The 17,651-nt window shown below is 35.7% G+C and overlaps 1 protein-coding gene across 1 annotated transcript; it reads right to left on the minus strand.

The window, feature by feature from the left end:
* Nucleotides 1–277: 277 nt before the first annotated feature.
* Nucleotides 278–2,538, minus strand: LOC110692163. The gene is made up of 4 exons (XM_021869164.1): nt 2,265–2,538; nt 1,062–1,529; nt 906–964; nt 278–779 (listed from the first exon to the last, which is right to left on the minus strand). The coding sequence occupies exons 2-4, from the start codon at nt 1,483–1,485 to the stop codon at nt 537–539; spliced, it is 726 nt and encodes a 241-aa protein (XP_021724856.1). The 5' UTR covers nt 1,486–1,529; nt 2,265–2,538; the 3' UTR covers nt 278–536.
* Nucleotides 2,539–17,651: the final 15,113 nt, after the last annotated feature.

Raw genomic sequence — 17,651 nt, forward strand, 5'->3', positions numbered from 1 at the left:
CACATTTTAGCAGAAGTATAAAATGATCACATTATGACAGAAGTAGGCTAAATTCCAATTAATATTGTAGCAACTGTGTTGAAAGTTTATGTAAAATTCACAATATAGATTCTTCAATGTAAATGTACTAATCCCCCATCAAAGACTTCATATAATGCCCTATAATCAAGTGGCTTTGATGGGAAACTCCAACATCCTCATCCTCACCCATTTTTAATCCTTATAAGCAGTTGACAACATGTCAACTTTTCAGCTGAAAACCGTAAAGATGGGAAAAACAGAAACAGAGTTGTGGAACCAATTCTTATTGTGCCGACAGGCATTGTTAGAAACGCAAAAGTGTGATGCGTAATTGTGCATTCAGGATACAACAAACTAGTAAAACAAAGAGCTCTGAAACTAATATGTATACTCCAATTTTAATATTGGACCAATACAACAAAGTGAGGAGATAACACAAAAAAGTATTGATCTCCCTCTAGCAACAAAAGAAAGCAGCAATCTATGTTATTCTACAATCATGGAACTATATAAGCCTACTGATAAAGCCAATATGTCACAAGGAAATGAATTGTAATTACTAGGGTTTTCATGCAGAGAAACTGAGTCCTGAAGCTCTTGACTGGTGACTCCTTCAGCTTCAAGGGTGAAAAGTCCAAATTAGTAGAATCCACACTCCAATCAGGGGACCTTGGAGACTTTGGTGCTGGAGGACTTGCAGGAGCGCAGATATCCCAAGTTTCGAATTCCATCTCTTCGATCTCCATTGGAATTTCAAGCTGAAACATAAAAGCATGTGTATGATGAGCAAAACGGATAGAGAAGTGGGGCTTGGGGAAGAATATAAGTGAACCAAGTTACATCATTATCAGGACAAACCAAGTTACATCATTATCAGGACAAACCTCCAGATTCGGGGCCTTAGACAGTTCAGGGTGCTGAGGAGTTGCAACAGTTACAGAATCTGAAATTAAAAACCATGTATAATTTATCATCAACACAGCCAAATCAATAGAAAGTATATAATCTAGCAAGAAATTCTTTTATCTTAGGTGTTATACCTCTTTTAAGAGCAACAGTTTCCAGGAAATAATCCAAGCTCATAAATTGTCGATTTGCCTTGATGCACTCATTATGGTTATGCAGAAAACCTTCCCCTAAAGCAAAACTTTGGACTTGCTCTTTCTTGACAGCAGCTGAAACACTATGAGTGTAATTATTTTTAGCCGATTTTTCTTGAGCAGTCGGCTTCTTAGAGTTTGTTAGATCACCAAGAGGTTTCCTGCCAACCTTATTAGGCTGCACCGCCTTCTCTGGAGCCTTGAAACCATTGATATTCTTCACTGACGACTTATCTTTTGCAGGCGGCTTTCTAGAGTTGGTCACATCAGTAAGAGGTTTCCTGGCCACTGGAGGCTGCTGAATCTTCTCATGAGCTCTAAACGCATTTTCATCCATTTTAATGATAGGTTCAAACGACGTCATTGATGTTAAGTAATGGAGAGATTCAGTACACTTCTGTTTCAGGACTGCAAGGAAATCAACCAGTGATACAACGAGATTACACACATGAACTTAACTTGCAAGAATCATCCTAAAATTGTTTGCGTTTCCGGGTAGTCAATTCGACAAAACAACCAAAGAAAGACAGCACCATATAAATACACAACCGATACAGAAATCCAGCAAATTTCTCCACTGTAAAGACAAAAACTAGGAATGCATTCCAGATTTCCAGTTTACATCATACAAACCCACATTAACACAAATTCTTTCCCAACTACCATACGGGCCATAATTTCTTAAACAATCCCAATTCCCAAAATACGAATTAGAGTACACTACTTATGAAGACCAAAATTCCAAGAACTGATCATAATTAAGGAAAATTGTAAAGCCAGAAATCCTCTAAAATCATCAGGAATAGGTCCATTTTTCATTGTTCCGTTCTAACATTAAAGGGTTATAAACAAAATCCTACAACACATTACCAACCAAATTTGACTCATTATCAAAATTAGCCTTGAAAAATTGCATAAAAATTTCAAAATTCTTCTCGCTTAAGAACATCAACGTATGCAAATTGAAAAATTCTACAGTAGCAACAAAATCGTTAGTTATAATCTTGAGTAATTGTAACGAATAGTTCATTAGTTCCCCACCTTAGAAGAACACTAAATCGATTATACTGACAATTAAATCAACGATGGTTTGAAACTAAACCCTTGTGAAATTGATATTCGATGCTTTAAAAAAAATATTACCTCATAATCTGTTTCTAGGAGAGAAAAAACTCATAAACCACTTCAATGGAGAATTCAGAGTACGCTTAAATGGAGGAGAGAGAAACGGCTGATTTGGTGTTTAATATTCATCAATTCTTTTCTTTTTTCCAACGGCTAAGGTAGTTTTTAATTTTCCTCAATTCTTTTCTTTTTCCCTATTTTTCCAACGGCTAACTTGGTTTTCCTCAAATCTCATTAATTGATGATACTCCCTTATTCCCTATTTTGTTAGTGTGATGTTAAAGATATTTGCGATTAAAGATTTGCATTGATATACATAAATGAGACTAACGTTATAAATTAGAGGGAGTTATATATATATATATTATATTATATATATATATATATATATATATATATATATATATTAGAGGGAGATATATATATATATATATATATATATATATATATATATATATATATATATTATTTTTTTTTCTCTCCTTTTTAAGTATAACTTCATTCTTTGACTTTCCACATTATCCATTTACTAGTTGTCTTAAAAAAAAAAAAAAAAAAGAGAGAGAAAAGTTGTTTTTTTTTTTTTAAAAAAAAAACATTATCAATTTACTAACTTTAACTTTTAAGGAACTTTTAAGTGATCACCTTAAAAAAATATATTGTTGTAAAAACAAATTCTTAATGTGCCGACAGGCATTGTTTGAAACGCTAAACTAGTGTGATGTGCAATTGTGCTTTGAGGTTACAATAGACTAATAAAACAAAGAACACTGGAACTAATATTAATACTCCAATTTTAATATTGGATCGATACAACAAAGTCAGGAGATAACACAAGAAAGTATTGATCTCCCTCTAGCAACAAAAGAAAGCAACAACCTATTCTACAATCATGGAACTATACCAGCCTACTGATAAAGCCAAGATTTCACAAGGCAATGAATTTTACTCCGTAATGGGCGTAATCACTAGGTTTTCATGAAGAGAAACTAAATCCTAAGGCTCCTCCTCACTGGTGACTCCTTTAGCTTCAAGGGTGAAAACTCCAGATTAGTAAAATCCATACTCCAATCAGGGGACCTTGGTGACTTTGGTGCTGGAGGACTTGCAGGAGCGCAAATATTAGGGGTGAAAGTAATTCGGATTAAAAACCGAACCAAACCGAAAACCTAACCAAATTAGTAATTCGGTTTGGATTTTTTTTTTTTAATTTTTTTAGTTCGGATTGGATCGGTTTGGATAAACTAAAGAACTTGGATTGCAGTATAGATTCGGTTTGGGGTTTAAAAAAACCAAAAACAAAATTACAAACCGAAATTTTGCTCCATTACATTAAGCCCATTTTCTTTTACGAAGTATCCTAAACCCTTTCCCTTTTCATATATAAACCAAAATAAATAAAAAAAAAAAAAAACTAATTGTCAATTCTCCTTTCTCGGTATCTCACTCTCTTACAAAGAATGTATTTAACAAGAAAAGGTTGAATGATTGCAGATATTTTATGGGTGAAATTCGGGGGTTTAGGTTTGAATGTTGAGAAAGAAGGGAACAAATTTCAGTTTGGATTGGATTCTAATTAGAAAAACTGAATTAATTCGATTTGGTTTGGATAAGACCGAATCTTATTTCGGTTTGAATTCGGTTTGAGAAATCCAAAACCGAATTAATTTGGATTGGATTCAGTTTTGGCTATAATCCAAACCGCAAACCGAACTTTCATCCCTAGCAGATATCCCATGTTTCGAATTTCATCTCTTCGATCTCCAAAGGAATATCAAGCTGAAACATAGAAACATGTGTACAATGAGCAAAACGTATGAAGAAGTGGGGGCTTTAGGGAGCAATAAGAGATGCAAGTCACATCATTATTAGGACAAACCTCCAGATTCGGGGCCTTAGACAGTTCAAGGTGATGAGGAGTAGGGGTGAAAGTTGGGTTTGCGGTGTGGTTCATAGCTCAAACCGAAACCAAACCATATTATTTCGGTTTTGGGATTTTCAAACCACATCGCACCATATTACTATTGAAACCGAACCAAATCACACCGTTTTAAATTCGGTTTTTTAAAATAAAAACCAAACCACACCGCAATTTTTTGGACCTAGTGATTTGGGCCTTAATTTGCAACTTTTTATGGGCCTAATTACTCAAAACGTGGTTTTTGAATTTGATTATCCAAATTTAAAGCCAACAAATGTCAAATATCAAATAATAAAATAACAAGTTCTAACTTCTAATGAAGTAATTGTAGGGAAATAGGTACTCTAAGAGGAATTGCATGAATCATATTCATAAGCACCTAAACAGGATCTATGCACAACACATAAAGAAACACATAATTATACCTTTGAAGCGTGATTCCACAAGCGATTGACCACGAACGATTAGGAGAATAAGAGCCCCAAGCGTTGCTCCTCTACTTGGTCCACAGGCTAGGATTGAACCTCCACTAATGCTAGTTAGTCGGGCATGAACACTTCGAGTCACCTTCTACGGAGAGGGGAGGAGGAAATCAGCCACGAACACCACCACACCACCACCGTGCGACCGTACGGCTGTACGGACGTTAGGAAGGAAGTGAGGAGAGAGATTGCGTGAGGCTAGGGTTTGGTTGCTAGCTAGTCAATTCTCAATTAACTGCTGAAGTGTGTTATCTCAAACCCTAGGCAAGGCCTCTATTTATAATTAAAGTCCAAACTAAGCCCAAAATACTCTCTCTTTAATCCCATATGGCCGACCACCTTCCATGAGGCCCAATGATGGGCCTCATTCTTTGTTTAATCTATCACCCTTATGTGTGACCTCATAGGATCCATTCTATTGGGTTTTAGACTATTTGACTAGCCCAAAGATCATTTATCACGTCTAGCAACATACAATGACGACCCAAAAGAACAAACTTATTATCTCCATAATAACGATACATTAATATATCTAGTAATTGCACTTGACAAAGACATAAATCCTTCAATAATCTACCACTTGTCTGAGACAAATGTGTAATATTTAAATTCCTTAAGTCAATATGTGTTGATTTGATAATATGATTGCATCTCATGTCGAGATCATATTAATTTATAAATCATTTCTTGAAATCTGAGTTAGAATTGCAAAACAAATGATTACTATGTAATCCATTTGAGCACGTCCATGCATTTTTCTCAATTCTCCCTCTTCAAGAGGCCATGACACATTCCTAATTAAATAGGTAGACTCAATCCAATTTTGTGGCAACCAAAGCTCCCCACTCGACTTTTGAAGTAACTAGAAAGCACCCTTTATAGTCCCCTTGTACGGAACGACGTTTTGATGTACCACAGTTAAATCAATCATTTAATGAATTCAGTGTTCCACTCATGTCAAAGGAATCCACTAATATATCCGGAAGCTCTATACTTGAACTTCAAAGTAGGTCAATAGTTCGATCATGCATCATTCATGCATATCCATGTGATTGACCGAGCATCTCTATGCCCCTATAGCCCATAAAACAGCGCTATCCAATCAATCTTACATGCCAGTCCATTTATTGAAATTATTTATGTCTAATTTAATGATTTTGAACTAGGAACTTAAAATAATTTATGAATTCAGTTTACCTGTGGGATTTCATTCACCAAATCACGTATTTGATGATCCCAACAATTCATAATTATTTTGGACATTTTATTTAATAATAAACCATGAATAAATAAGATTGAAACTTTGTTTCAATTGATAAACATAGGGAAACATGACTGATGATTTTGCAATTGTGACTTCCTAGCACACAATCAAAACCATCCATCATCATGTTGATTTCAAATGAGCCCTTTGTGTCTTTAGGATATTGAAATAGTTTAGTTGATGCAATTCATAAGACATTCTCATAAACATAAATTTTGCAACTTCTATATTTTATAATAATATTCATCTCCATACACGTACTGAGAACCTTCCTTCATCCTCCCGCAAGAAATTTCGGAATTTCTAAATTGTATTCCAATGTTACATTGTTTTTCAATTGATATCTATCATCGCATGAAAACATGTGAATCAAATAGATGAGTATAGTTCATGACATGCATAATGCATCCTTTGCAAAATGCACGAGGAGAATCACTCAAACCCTTAATTTCATCAACCTTTCTTAAAGCATTGAATCTTGTTTAAGAAATGTGCCATGTTACATGGGATTGAAACTTATTTCAATATAATGTTGAACCTCATAAGAATCTTATCAATATAAGTTTCTTAACCAAGCTCAAACATTCTTCGAGTCCTATCTTTACAGATCTTGATTCCCAAATTTACTCATCATCCTCTTCAAGGTTTTTCATACAAAATTCATTATCCAACACTTGACCCTTCAAGCATGGAATAATCGCTCTATGTACTAGACCAAGAAGATTGTATAACTCCCACCAAATATCTTGTATACACAAGACCTTTTCTTTATTTTATGAGTATATCAAGCAGTTTGATGAACTCACAAAATTAAGAACATTAACTCCATGATGCTAACCTCAATCCATTAAAGGATCTTTTATGCATCCCTAGGATTTTTGGATTTTCAAAACCATTCTGATTGTATCATATACAAATCTTCTTTAATGAACCATTTCAAGAAAACGTTTTGAAATCCATCTACCAAATCTCATAAGGTAGAAATCACTAAAATATCTTTAATAGATCTTGGCAATATGACTAATGTAAAGGTTTTTTCATAGTCATACTATGAATTAGTTAAATCTTCTAACAAAAGTCTTTACTTTGCTTAGAAAACATTTTTCTTTCTTGTCTGTTTTGCTTATAATGGATCTTACCCAATTAGACAAATTAATCAAGTGTCATACACTTTCTTACAGACTTATTTAGAATCTATTTCAGATTTCCATGGTTTTTAAACCACTTGAAATTATAACTTGTCAAATCATCTTTATTACTTGCATAATCATTATGTTCCAAAATCAATATTTTTGAACTCTTAGTCAATATGAAATCATATTTCTTTGGCTAAGTTTAAGATATACTAGTTATCATTGTGGGTCTTTATGCAACAATTGAAACTTATACAACTTTGTTTAATTTTCAATGAGAAATGACAATAGAGGGTGTGCACTTGGAATATGCTACCTTCGATACTTGGTTATTATTCCCATTACACTTTAATGAGACCACGTGTTGTCATTTGTGACATGAGGTGAATCATGCTCATATTGTTTCTTTTATTTGATTACTTCTTGAATTTCTTCAAGATTTTCAAACTAACTTTTCTCAAACTCCTTCGAGGCTCTCAAACTCTTTCGAGATTCATATACTCCCACTTGTCTTTTTTTTGAAGAGGCACATTAGCATGTGGTGAACCAATCATGGTTTGAACCATGTTTCTTTGTTGCTTTTCTCGAACTCTTTCGAAATTTACACTACTCCCACTTGACCTTATGGAAATGACATCTTTTCCAGAAGGACCTCTACTTGAGCAACAAACATTTTGTGCTAAGTATGACCTGTGTAGTAGTACCCCGTGCTCTGTATAGGAATCACACGTGCATCAAATGATTCAATACAACTTTTATTACTTGTTTTGTAGAAAGACTTTATAAGAACTTTTCTTATCCATATCACATATGAAGCCTTTGCTACATTTTGATTTGACGTATGTAGTTTTGTTTAGTATTGTAGCTCATCTTAAAAGTATATCCCTTGAATAATGGTTGAAAGATAGGGTATTTTTGTAGGCGTCATTCGAAGCGCGCCTACGTAAGCATGTTGTGAATATGCTTGGCACTCATAGGAAGTAGGAATTGACATACAATTAGGGACACGATTAGGGACAAAGCAAAGTAAGGAGCCGCCAATAAGTTTTTAAGGAACTTATAAACCGTTCACGGATCATTAAAGGCAACCACGATTAAAGGACAACGAAAGGAAACAACGATTGACCCGTGAAGGTTACACCCCATTCATAATCCATGAGATTACTAACTCCATATGGTTCGGAACCACGAAAGGAGGATTGGGGATAATGGCACGAAGTGAGACATGGAGTCACATTCGCCCGTATTGGCCTCTACTCGATTCTTATTGTGAAAAGTATTCTTGCGATCTCAAAGGCATGCAAACACAGATTTAATTTGCTCCAAACTATTATTAGGCTAAATTGGTTGAATGTTAATGCAACACATAATTCTAAAATATTGTGATCACTTGATTAAACAACAAGATTAAAAAGGAACCTAAATTAGTCGTCCAAATTATCTTATTAGGCGTTATATTCAATTACATATTCCCTTTAAACATGTAATATGGTGATCAATAATATAATAAAAATCAACATCAACATTGGAAGCAATTTAACCATAAAAACAACGATTAGTATATGAAAAACATAATAAAAATCGTTAGAAATATAATAGGAACAAAAGGAACATGATTCCTTACTTTGATTGCTTTTGCTTGCAACTATAAAACAATAAAAACGTTAGTAACTTCAAGGAAAATAATAATAAAATAGAAATTAATTCAAATGAAAGTAAAGTTGATTTGGGGCCAAACCCTCAAATAGTTCTACCTTTCACGCCTTGGTTTATGTATGGAACTTCGGGTGTTGTATGGACTCCTTGGAGTGCTTAGGGGAGGAATGATGTAATTAGGAGAATAGGTTTAAGGTTTAGAATATGAGAGAGAGGAATTAGAATGTGTGTTGGTGCATAAGAGAGGAAGAGAGAAATATTTGGTGCCTCGAAACTGGTTGTATTTATAGAGGAAATGAGCAGGGTGATGCACAAAACCCTAGAAAATTGCCGCGACACGGCACAATTTACCGTGACACGACAGAGATTACCGTGGCGCGACATTTCTGCAACTCTGTTTTCCAGAATTCCGTCCAAATTCATTATAATATTTTACTTAAGCATTAAGCACGTGATAATTAGGCCCTATTTTAACTATTTCGGATTTATTTTAGGCTTAGGGTTTTATTATTTATTAATCGGGCTTTATTAATAAACAAAATGAATTAAAAAGGGTTTGGGCTAAAATGTTGGTTGGACTATGCTTTGACTAAATATTAGGACTGATCTGTTGACTGCTTTATAAGCTGTGTTTGACTGAATGTGGGTTTTAAGCACTCTCGAGATTAAATACTCGACCCGGCCAATAATGGCGGTGAAAGGTTGTTCATCATCGGGTTTGGCTTTGGGGAGACATTTTTAGGTGTCTACAGAAACCCTCACTTTGACTGAGTTTGTAAAAACGTATGTTTCGAAAACGATAGTCAAAGTAGTCGATTGGAACGGAGAATGATTTAAGACATTCTGCAATCCTAAATCACTCTGTATATGCCGATACCTGCAGAAAAGCGTTAGTTCCACAGATAAAATATTGAAGAGATAGAATGTGTATCTGACACCAATGTATCGGTGGCAAATATGTTTGGTAGTTTTCTACGCCTCGAGAAATCCACCGAATGATAATTTTCCACGCCTCAGAAATTATATTAGATGCTATTTTTCCACGCCTCGGGAATTTTGTTAGATGATATATTTCCACGCCTCGAGAATTCTGTTAGATATAATTTCACGCCTCGGGAATTCTGTTAGATGATATTTTTCCACGCCTCGAGAATCAATCGCCGACTTCTACGCCTCGAGAAGTGTAAACGACCGACAATTTTCCACACCTCGGGAAAAACTTGTCTGATAATGAGAAATTACATGTTTACGCCTTGGGATACAATCACCAACTTCAACGCCTCGAGAAGTGTGCAACGACCGACAAGCCTCCACGCCTCGGGAAAAACTTGTCTAATGATGAGAAATTACATGTCCACGCCTTGGGACACAATCACCGACTTCTACGCCTCGAGAAGTGTGCAACGACCGAAAATTCTCCACGCTTTGGGAAAAGCTTGTCAGATAATGAGAAATTATATGTCCACTCCTTGGGACACAATCACCGACTTGCAACAACCGACAATTTTCCATGCCTCGGGCAAACCTTGTCTGATAATGAGAAATTACAAGTCTCTATGCTTTGAGAAACTTGCAACAATCGACAATTTTCCACGCCTTGGGAAAAGCTTGTCTGATAATGAGAAATTACAAGTCTCTACGCCTTAAGAAACTTGCAACGACCGACAATTTTCCATGCCTCGGGAAAAGCTTATCTGATAATGAGAAATTACAAGTCTCTACGCCTAAGAAACTTGCAACGTGAATCGTCCTCGCCTCGAGAGATGATCACTAGGTGTTTGATAGATGATAATGGTTCGATTTTCCCCGAACTTGGTTTGTAGATGATGATAATTTGTTTGATTGTACTATATAGAATTTACCAAAGGACTCGTATGGACTGTGATTGACTTGACCAACTGACTTGATTAGCTTGACTTGACACGACACGACATGTGTATGACTTGAGACTGTGTGTGTATATGTATATTTTGAGTGTGTGCGTGGACACAAACAACTGAAAATGCAAAAAATGCAAAACATAAAAATTTCCGTCATTTTTTGTCATGAGTGGAGGGTATCGACTTTCACTCGAAAAAGAAAGATATGAAAAATGAAGTAAGAGTTTTCGAACTTCCCTTGATAAAAATTTTGAAAAAGTTTTTGAACTTCCACAAAAGAAAAAAGATGAAAAAAGGAAGAAGTTTTATAATTCCTCGTCGAGAAAATTTTGAAAAAGTTTTTGATCTTTCCCAAAATAAAAGAGATGAAAAAAAATAAGAAGAAGTATTGAACTTCCTTGTTAAAGAAAAGCGAGATGAATCGCATGGATTTTCTTCTTGTCAAATTGAACTGCTCGTCTTGAAAATAATGTATGCATGATAAATGTTTTGTAGGACTATAGATGCACTAAGCGGAATTGCATGAATCATATTCATAGGCATCTAACAACCAAGTTCAATGCACAACACATAAAGAATATAAAATTATACCTTTGAAGCGTGATTTCACGTGTGATCGAGCAAGAACAATAAGGAGATCAAGAACCCAAGTGTGATTCCTCTACTTAGTCCACGAGCACAGATTGAACCTCTACTAATTCTAGTTAGTTGTGATTGAACCCTTCAATTAACCTTCTACGGAGAAGAGAGACACGAACTAACCACGAACCACCAAGGGGTGGCCGGCCGTACGGTTTGGTGAAGGGGAGGGGAAGGCGTGCGTCAGGAGAGAGAGAGAGTTTAGGGTTTTGAGAGTTTGTTGCCTTGTTGCATAATTCACTAACAATTGAATGTCTTGTGTCTTATCTTTCAACCCTAGGCATGAACTTTATTTATAGATCATATCTAGAAATAAGAGTCCATGTCAAGCCCAATTTCTAACTCTAATCTAACTACTCTAGCCCAAACCCTTTTATGGTTTGTCATAGTCTCATGAGGCCCATTAATGGGCCTCACACTTGATCAGTCCAATACTCTTGTGTGTGACCTCATAGGATCCATTCTATTGGGCTTTGGACTATTTGACTAGCCCAAAGATCATTTATCATATCTAGCAACAGACAATGACGACCCAAAAGAATGAACTAATTATCTCCATAATAGTGATCCTTGATATATCTAGTAATTGCACTTGACGAAAACATAATTCCTTCAATCTCCCACTTGTCTGAGACAAGTTCGCAAAATTCAAATTCCTTATGTTAATGTGTGTCGATTTGATAATATGATTGCATCTCATGTCGTGATCATATTAATCTACAAATCTTTTCTTGAAAACTAAGTTATTAGAATTTCAAAACAAATGATTACTATGTAATCCATTTGAGCACGACCATGCATCTTCTGAATTCTCCCTCTTCAAGGGGCCATGACACATTCCTAATTAAATAGGTAGACTCAATCCAATCTTGTGGCAACCAAAGTTCCCATTCAATTCTTGAAGTAACCGAACACACCCTTTATAGCCTCCTTTTATGGCACGACGTTTGAATATACCATAGTTAAATCAATCATTAAATGAAATCAATGTTCCGCTCATTTTAAAGGAATCCACTAATATATCCGAAACCTCTATACTTGAACTTCAAAGTAGATCTATAGTTCGATCATGCATCATTCATGCATATCCAAGTGATTGACCGATCATCTCTATGCCCCTATAGCCCATGAAATTGCGCTACATTGCGCTATCCGATCAATCTTACATGCTAGTCCATTTATTGAAATCATTTATGTCCAATTTAATGATTTCTAACTAGGAACATAAACAATATATGAATTTAGTTCACTTGTGGGGTTTCATTCACCATGTCATCAACTTGATGAGCCCATCAATTCATAATTATTTTGGACATTTTAACATCAAAAACCATAATTAAATAAGAGAAATAATGAATTTCTGATTAAACATAATTCTGCAAATGAATGTATTACATATGTAATTAGTTTTCTCAAAACAAATACAACTTAAATTACATCACTTGCTTCAATCCAGTTGCCCTAGTATGAGCTTCATGCTTGGGCTGTGGAAGGGGATTAGTAAGCGGATCATCGATATTTTCATGCGTATGAACTTTGCACATCTTGACATCTCGTCTGCCAATGATCTCTCTAATGAGGTGATATTTCCTCTCAACATGTTTGGATTTGAAATGTGACCTTGACTCCTTTGATTGAGAAATGGCGCCATTGTTGTCACAATCTATTTAATTCCTTCTTGAGCACTTGGTATGATATCCAGCTCAGTAAGGAACTTATTAATCCAAACTTCTTCCTTAGCTGCTTCAACGGCAACCAAATACTCTGATTCTATCGTAGAGTCTGCGGCAGTGCTTTGCTTCGAACTCTTCCAGCTCACTGCTCCTCCATTTTGATAGAAAATGTACCCTGACTGGGATTTGAAGTCATCTCTGCCTATTTGGAAACTCGAATCCGTATAGCCCTTGACAACCAACTCATTTTCGCCACCATATACTAGAAACATTCCTTTAGTCCTTCTGAAGTACTTAAGGATGTTCTTGGCAGCTGTCCAGTGTGCTTCTCCTGGATTTGCCTGAAATCTGCTACACATGCTAAGAGCATATGAAACATCCGGCCTCATACATATCATGGCATACATAATAGAACCTATTGAAGAAGCATAAGGTATATCAGCCATATGTCTCAACTCTTCTAGCTTTTGAGGGCACTGAGCTTTACTAAGAGGTATACCATGAGACATGGGAAGAATTCCTCTCTTGGAGTCTTTCATCGAAAACCTGTCAAGAACCTTATCAATATAAGTCTCTTGACTTAGTCAAATCATCCTTCGAGACCTGTCTCGATGGATCTTGATTCCCAAAATGTACTTGGCGTCACCCAAGTCTTTCATGGAGAAACAACTCTTTAACCATTCCTTAACTGACTCAAGCATTGGTATGTCATTCCCCATGAGATGTATGTCATCTACATACAAGACTAAGAAACTAGGCTACTCCCACTAAACTTATTGTATACACAAGGTTCTTCTTCGCTCTTAAGAAAACCAAACTGTTTGATCGCCTCATCAAAACGAAGGTTCCAACTCCTTGATGCTTGCTTCAACCCATAAATGAATTTCTGAAGTTTGCATACCCTTCCAGGATTTTCTGGATCATCAAAACCTTTAGGTTGTGTCATAAACACGTCCTCCGTCAAGAACGCATTCAAGAAGGCAATTTTGGCATTCATCTGCCAAATTTCGTAATCCAAAAATGCAGCAATCGCTAGAAGAATCCAAATGGACTTAAGCATTGCTACCGGGGAAAAGGTTTCATCATAGTCAATACCATGAATTTGTCTGAACCCTTTTGCAACCAGTCTTGCTTTATAAATGTAGGCATTTCCATCTTTGTCTTTCTTGATCTTGTAGACCCATTTGCAACCAATAGGTTTGACCCCATAAGGCAAGTCTACCAGGGCCCACACAACATTTTCAAACATGGATTCCATTTCGGATTTCATGGCCTCAAGCCATTATTCTAAGTCGGGGCTCGCCAAAGCTTGCTTGTAGGTTGTAGGTTCTTCATTCTCCAATAAGAAGATTTCAGAATTTTCAGTTAGCATAACATTAACAAACTGTTTGTCTCTGATTCTACTAGACCTACGTAGGGTAGGAGCAACAGTAGGAATGTTCTCTTCAACTTTTTGAAGATTTTCGCAAGAATTAGATTCAAGTGGGACGATAGGAGTCTTGCTAGTTGAATTAGCTTAATCCGACACATGATTTGTCAAACTAGTTGACTCATGTGCCCTCGCCTCTGACGTGGAGTTATCCACATCCATTTGTTGCTCGTCTCGAATTTCTTCGAGAACCACTTTACTCTCACTTGGCTTTTTAGAAAGAAATTCCTTTTCTAGAAAGACACCATCACGAGCAACAAACACTTTGTTATCTTCGCGATTGTAGAAGTAATACCCTCTTGTCTCCTTGGGATAACCCACGAAGAAACAATTGTCTAATTTAGGGTCTATTTTGTCACCTTGTAAACGTTTTACATAGACTTCACAACCCAAAATCTTGAGAAAGGACATCTTTGGAACCTTTCCATTACACATATCATATGGAGTCTTTTCAACTGCTTTGGACGGGGTTTTGTTTAGTACTTTTGCAGCTGTTTCTAATGCATATCCCTAGAATGATATGTGAAGATCAGTAAAGCTCATCATGGATCGAACCATGTCTAGCAAGGTTCGATTCCTCCTTTCTGACACACCATTTAACTGTGGTGTCCCTGGAGGAGTTAATTATGAAAGTATTCCACAATCCTTCAGATGTTCATCAAACTCTTAGGTCAAATACTCACCACCACGATCAAATGGTAGTGCTTTAATTATCTTCCCAAGTTGATTTTGTACTTCATTATAGAATTCTTTGAACTAGATTTTGAACTCATTGGTCCACACACATTTGTATGTATGAGTCCCAAAAGGTCACTAACTCGTTCACCCATTCTTGTAAAAGGTGAATTGGTCATTTTACCTAGCAAGCATGACTCACAATTTTCAAATTTTTCATAATCAAATGATGAAAAGAGTCCATCTTTTTGTGACTTTTGGATGCACGATTGGTTAATAAGTACTCCTCAGTGTGGTTGATCAATAAGTCAACAAGCGTAGAGCCTTCATCATCATGAATTAGCTTGACGAGATCAAATCCAGCATGGAGTAAAAACAGAATAGTATCATGGGCAGAGTCATCATCAAATGGTCTCCCTAGGATATCCATCCAATTGAGTAACTCAATTAGTTCCTTGACATGGGTCCTAATTGACTGACTAGGTATGAGTTTCTTAGCCATTATCTTACAATGAATGTTGTAAGTCTCAAACCTTACACTGTTAGTCTAGGAGAAATACAACGTGGGAATCGAATCAACAATTTTCTTGCCAATGACGCCTCCACTCCTTACTGCCCCTATGCCACCTCTACAGGTGGCATGTAGGCACTCTCACAATAAGGTTGGCTCATAATCCTTAAATCTTCTCTTCCAACAGGTTGAAATAGAAGCTAACATGAGATTCCTGATTTTCTCTGCATTCGAAACATCTTTCGAATGCCTTTTAGGAGTTAACCCCACTGTGAATATGCTTTCAATGGGAATGTATAACCGAGCTTCGAGCTTGTGGCTCTTAAGAACACTTCTTAGCTCATTTTCCCATTCCTTGAAATTTCTAAAATTTAGCCTCGTTTTCAATTTGGTTGGCAAGTTAGTGTTGTTGTTAAAGCTATTCATCTACAAACAAAATCAAAACAAGGCAAAGTTCAATAATTATGTTTAATAAAATTAAAGTACCTTAAGTGAATTAAATAGGTTACTTTAAAACACTTTATTCAATATTAATTGATCCCAATTGAATTAAGTGATTTCAATATCCTTTATTTATGTAATAGTTGACCGGACTGAGGCCCTACCATCAAGCATTACATTTTCAAGGTGAGTAAACTCTTTACGGATTACAACTCTTGTAACTCTTGGTTGAATAATTACCCATCACATGTTTAATTATTACCCTTTGCTTCAAGGTTCCAAATGCTTTAGGTAACCTTGTTGAGCATAACCAACTAAATATGTAGAACGTGATCTACCCCAAATTACCTAAGATAACAAGTGACGCCCTGCGGAAGCAGACCCACCACTCATAATAGAAAGGTTGTTGGGTATCTAATTGGGAAAGCAATGTCAATATTACCGGGACCTAGATTTATTATGTTGTGATTATTCATGACCAATCATAAAATATCATATAGTTTTATTTAGGTATGAGATAGAATTAAACAAATTATATTTTAATCAGGAAAGATAAATCATATTATTCTCCTTGATTATCCTAAGTAATTTAGGAGATTTTATCCTAATTATTTAGCCAATCAAATAATTTTAAATCAATTATATCCTAAAATAATTATGGGATAATCTCATTATTTAAATCAATTATTATTCATAAAGAATCTTTTGCTCAAAATATCTTTGAAACTTATAAAAAATAACAACTTTAATTTTGACAATTATCCTTTCAAAATAAAAAATCTGAATTTAAAATAAAATAATTTTTTTTTGAAATTTGCGTCAGCCACCGTGGTGTGGCCAGCCGAAGCCAGCCACGGTGGTCGTACACCGTGAGGTGTACACTGCAAGCAGCGACGTGCAATAGCAGCAGCAGTGGCATGCAACTGTTGCGGTGCTGCTGTTGCTGCCTCGCCTGACCGGAGTTGCTGCCCCCTTGCCCCGACCTGCTGCCCGCCCCACCCCTCCCTCTTGGATCACCACTGGCGGCAGCCACCGTGGTTGCGCCACCTAGCCGCGGTTGTCGCCCAAAAATAGCCTCAAAAATTCCTTTTTTTTTTGAAAATATTAATTTAATTAAAACAACCCTTTGTAAAAGTAAATTAAAGTGGTCTAATTAATTTTAAAATCAAATCACATTCAATCTTAAAATTAGGGTACTTCATGAAATTAATTCCCAATTCAATTTAACATTTAAATTAAATAATTTGATCATGCAAAATTCGTAATTTATACATGAAAACAAATAAATTAAATTCATGAAACATATAACAATCGAATTTGTTCGAAAACCAAAACACAAAAATAAAAATTTAGGGTTAGGGTTTTCGGATTTTCGAAAATAGGGTAGGGGGTCGAATTATTTGAACCTTTTAGGGGCAAATTTCGGTCCAAATCTAGGCTAATTTCGAGCAAATTAAACAATTTTTAATGATTCAATATGTTAAATCTCATTTAAAATAATAATTGACCCATAATTAAATTATTCTCCCTCTTAATTGAATTAAAATTGTGGACTACAAAGAATTAAATTCAATATGTGTATATGCATAAGGCTAACTGATACCACTGTAGAACTATAGATGCACTAAGAAGAATTGCATGAATCAGATGCACTAAGCGGAATTGCATGAATCATATTCATATAATGTATGCATGATAAAT

This window comes from Chenopodium quinoa, unplaced genomic scaffold, assembly GCF_001683475.1.
Source record: "Chenopodium quinoa cultivar QQ74 unplaced genomic scaffold, ASM168347v1, whole genome shotgun sequence".
Taxonomy (NCBI): domain Eukaryota; kingdom Viridiplantae; phylum Streptophyta; class Magnoliopsida; order Caryophyllales; family Amaranthaceae; genus Chenopodium; species Chenopodium quinoa.

What these genes read in the sequence shown, in the direction of transcription:
- LOC110692163 (XM_021869164.1), bottom strand. Translation starts at nt 1,485, where the DNA reads ATGACGTCGTTTGAACCTATCATTAAAATGGATGAAAATGCGTTTAGA. An exon ending in AACTGTTGCTCTTAAAAGAG is followed by an intron (nt 965 to 1,061) that starts GTATAACACCTA and finishes TTTTAATTTCAG; the next exon opens with ATTCTGTAACTGTTGCAACT. An exon ending in CTAAGGCCCCGAATCTGGAG is followed by an intron (nt 780 to 905) that starts GTTTGTCCTGAT and finishes TTTATGTTTCAG; the next exon opens with CTTGAAATTCCAATGGAGAT.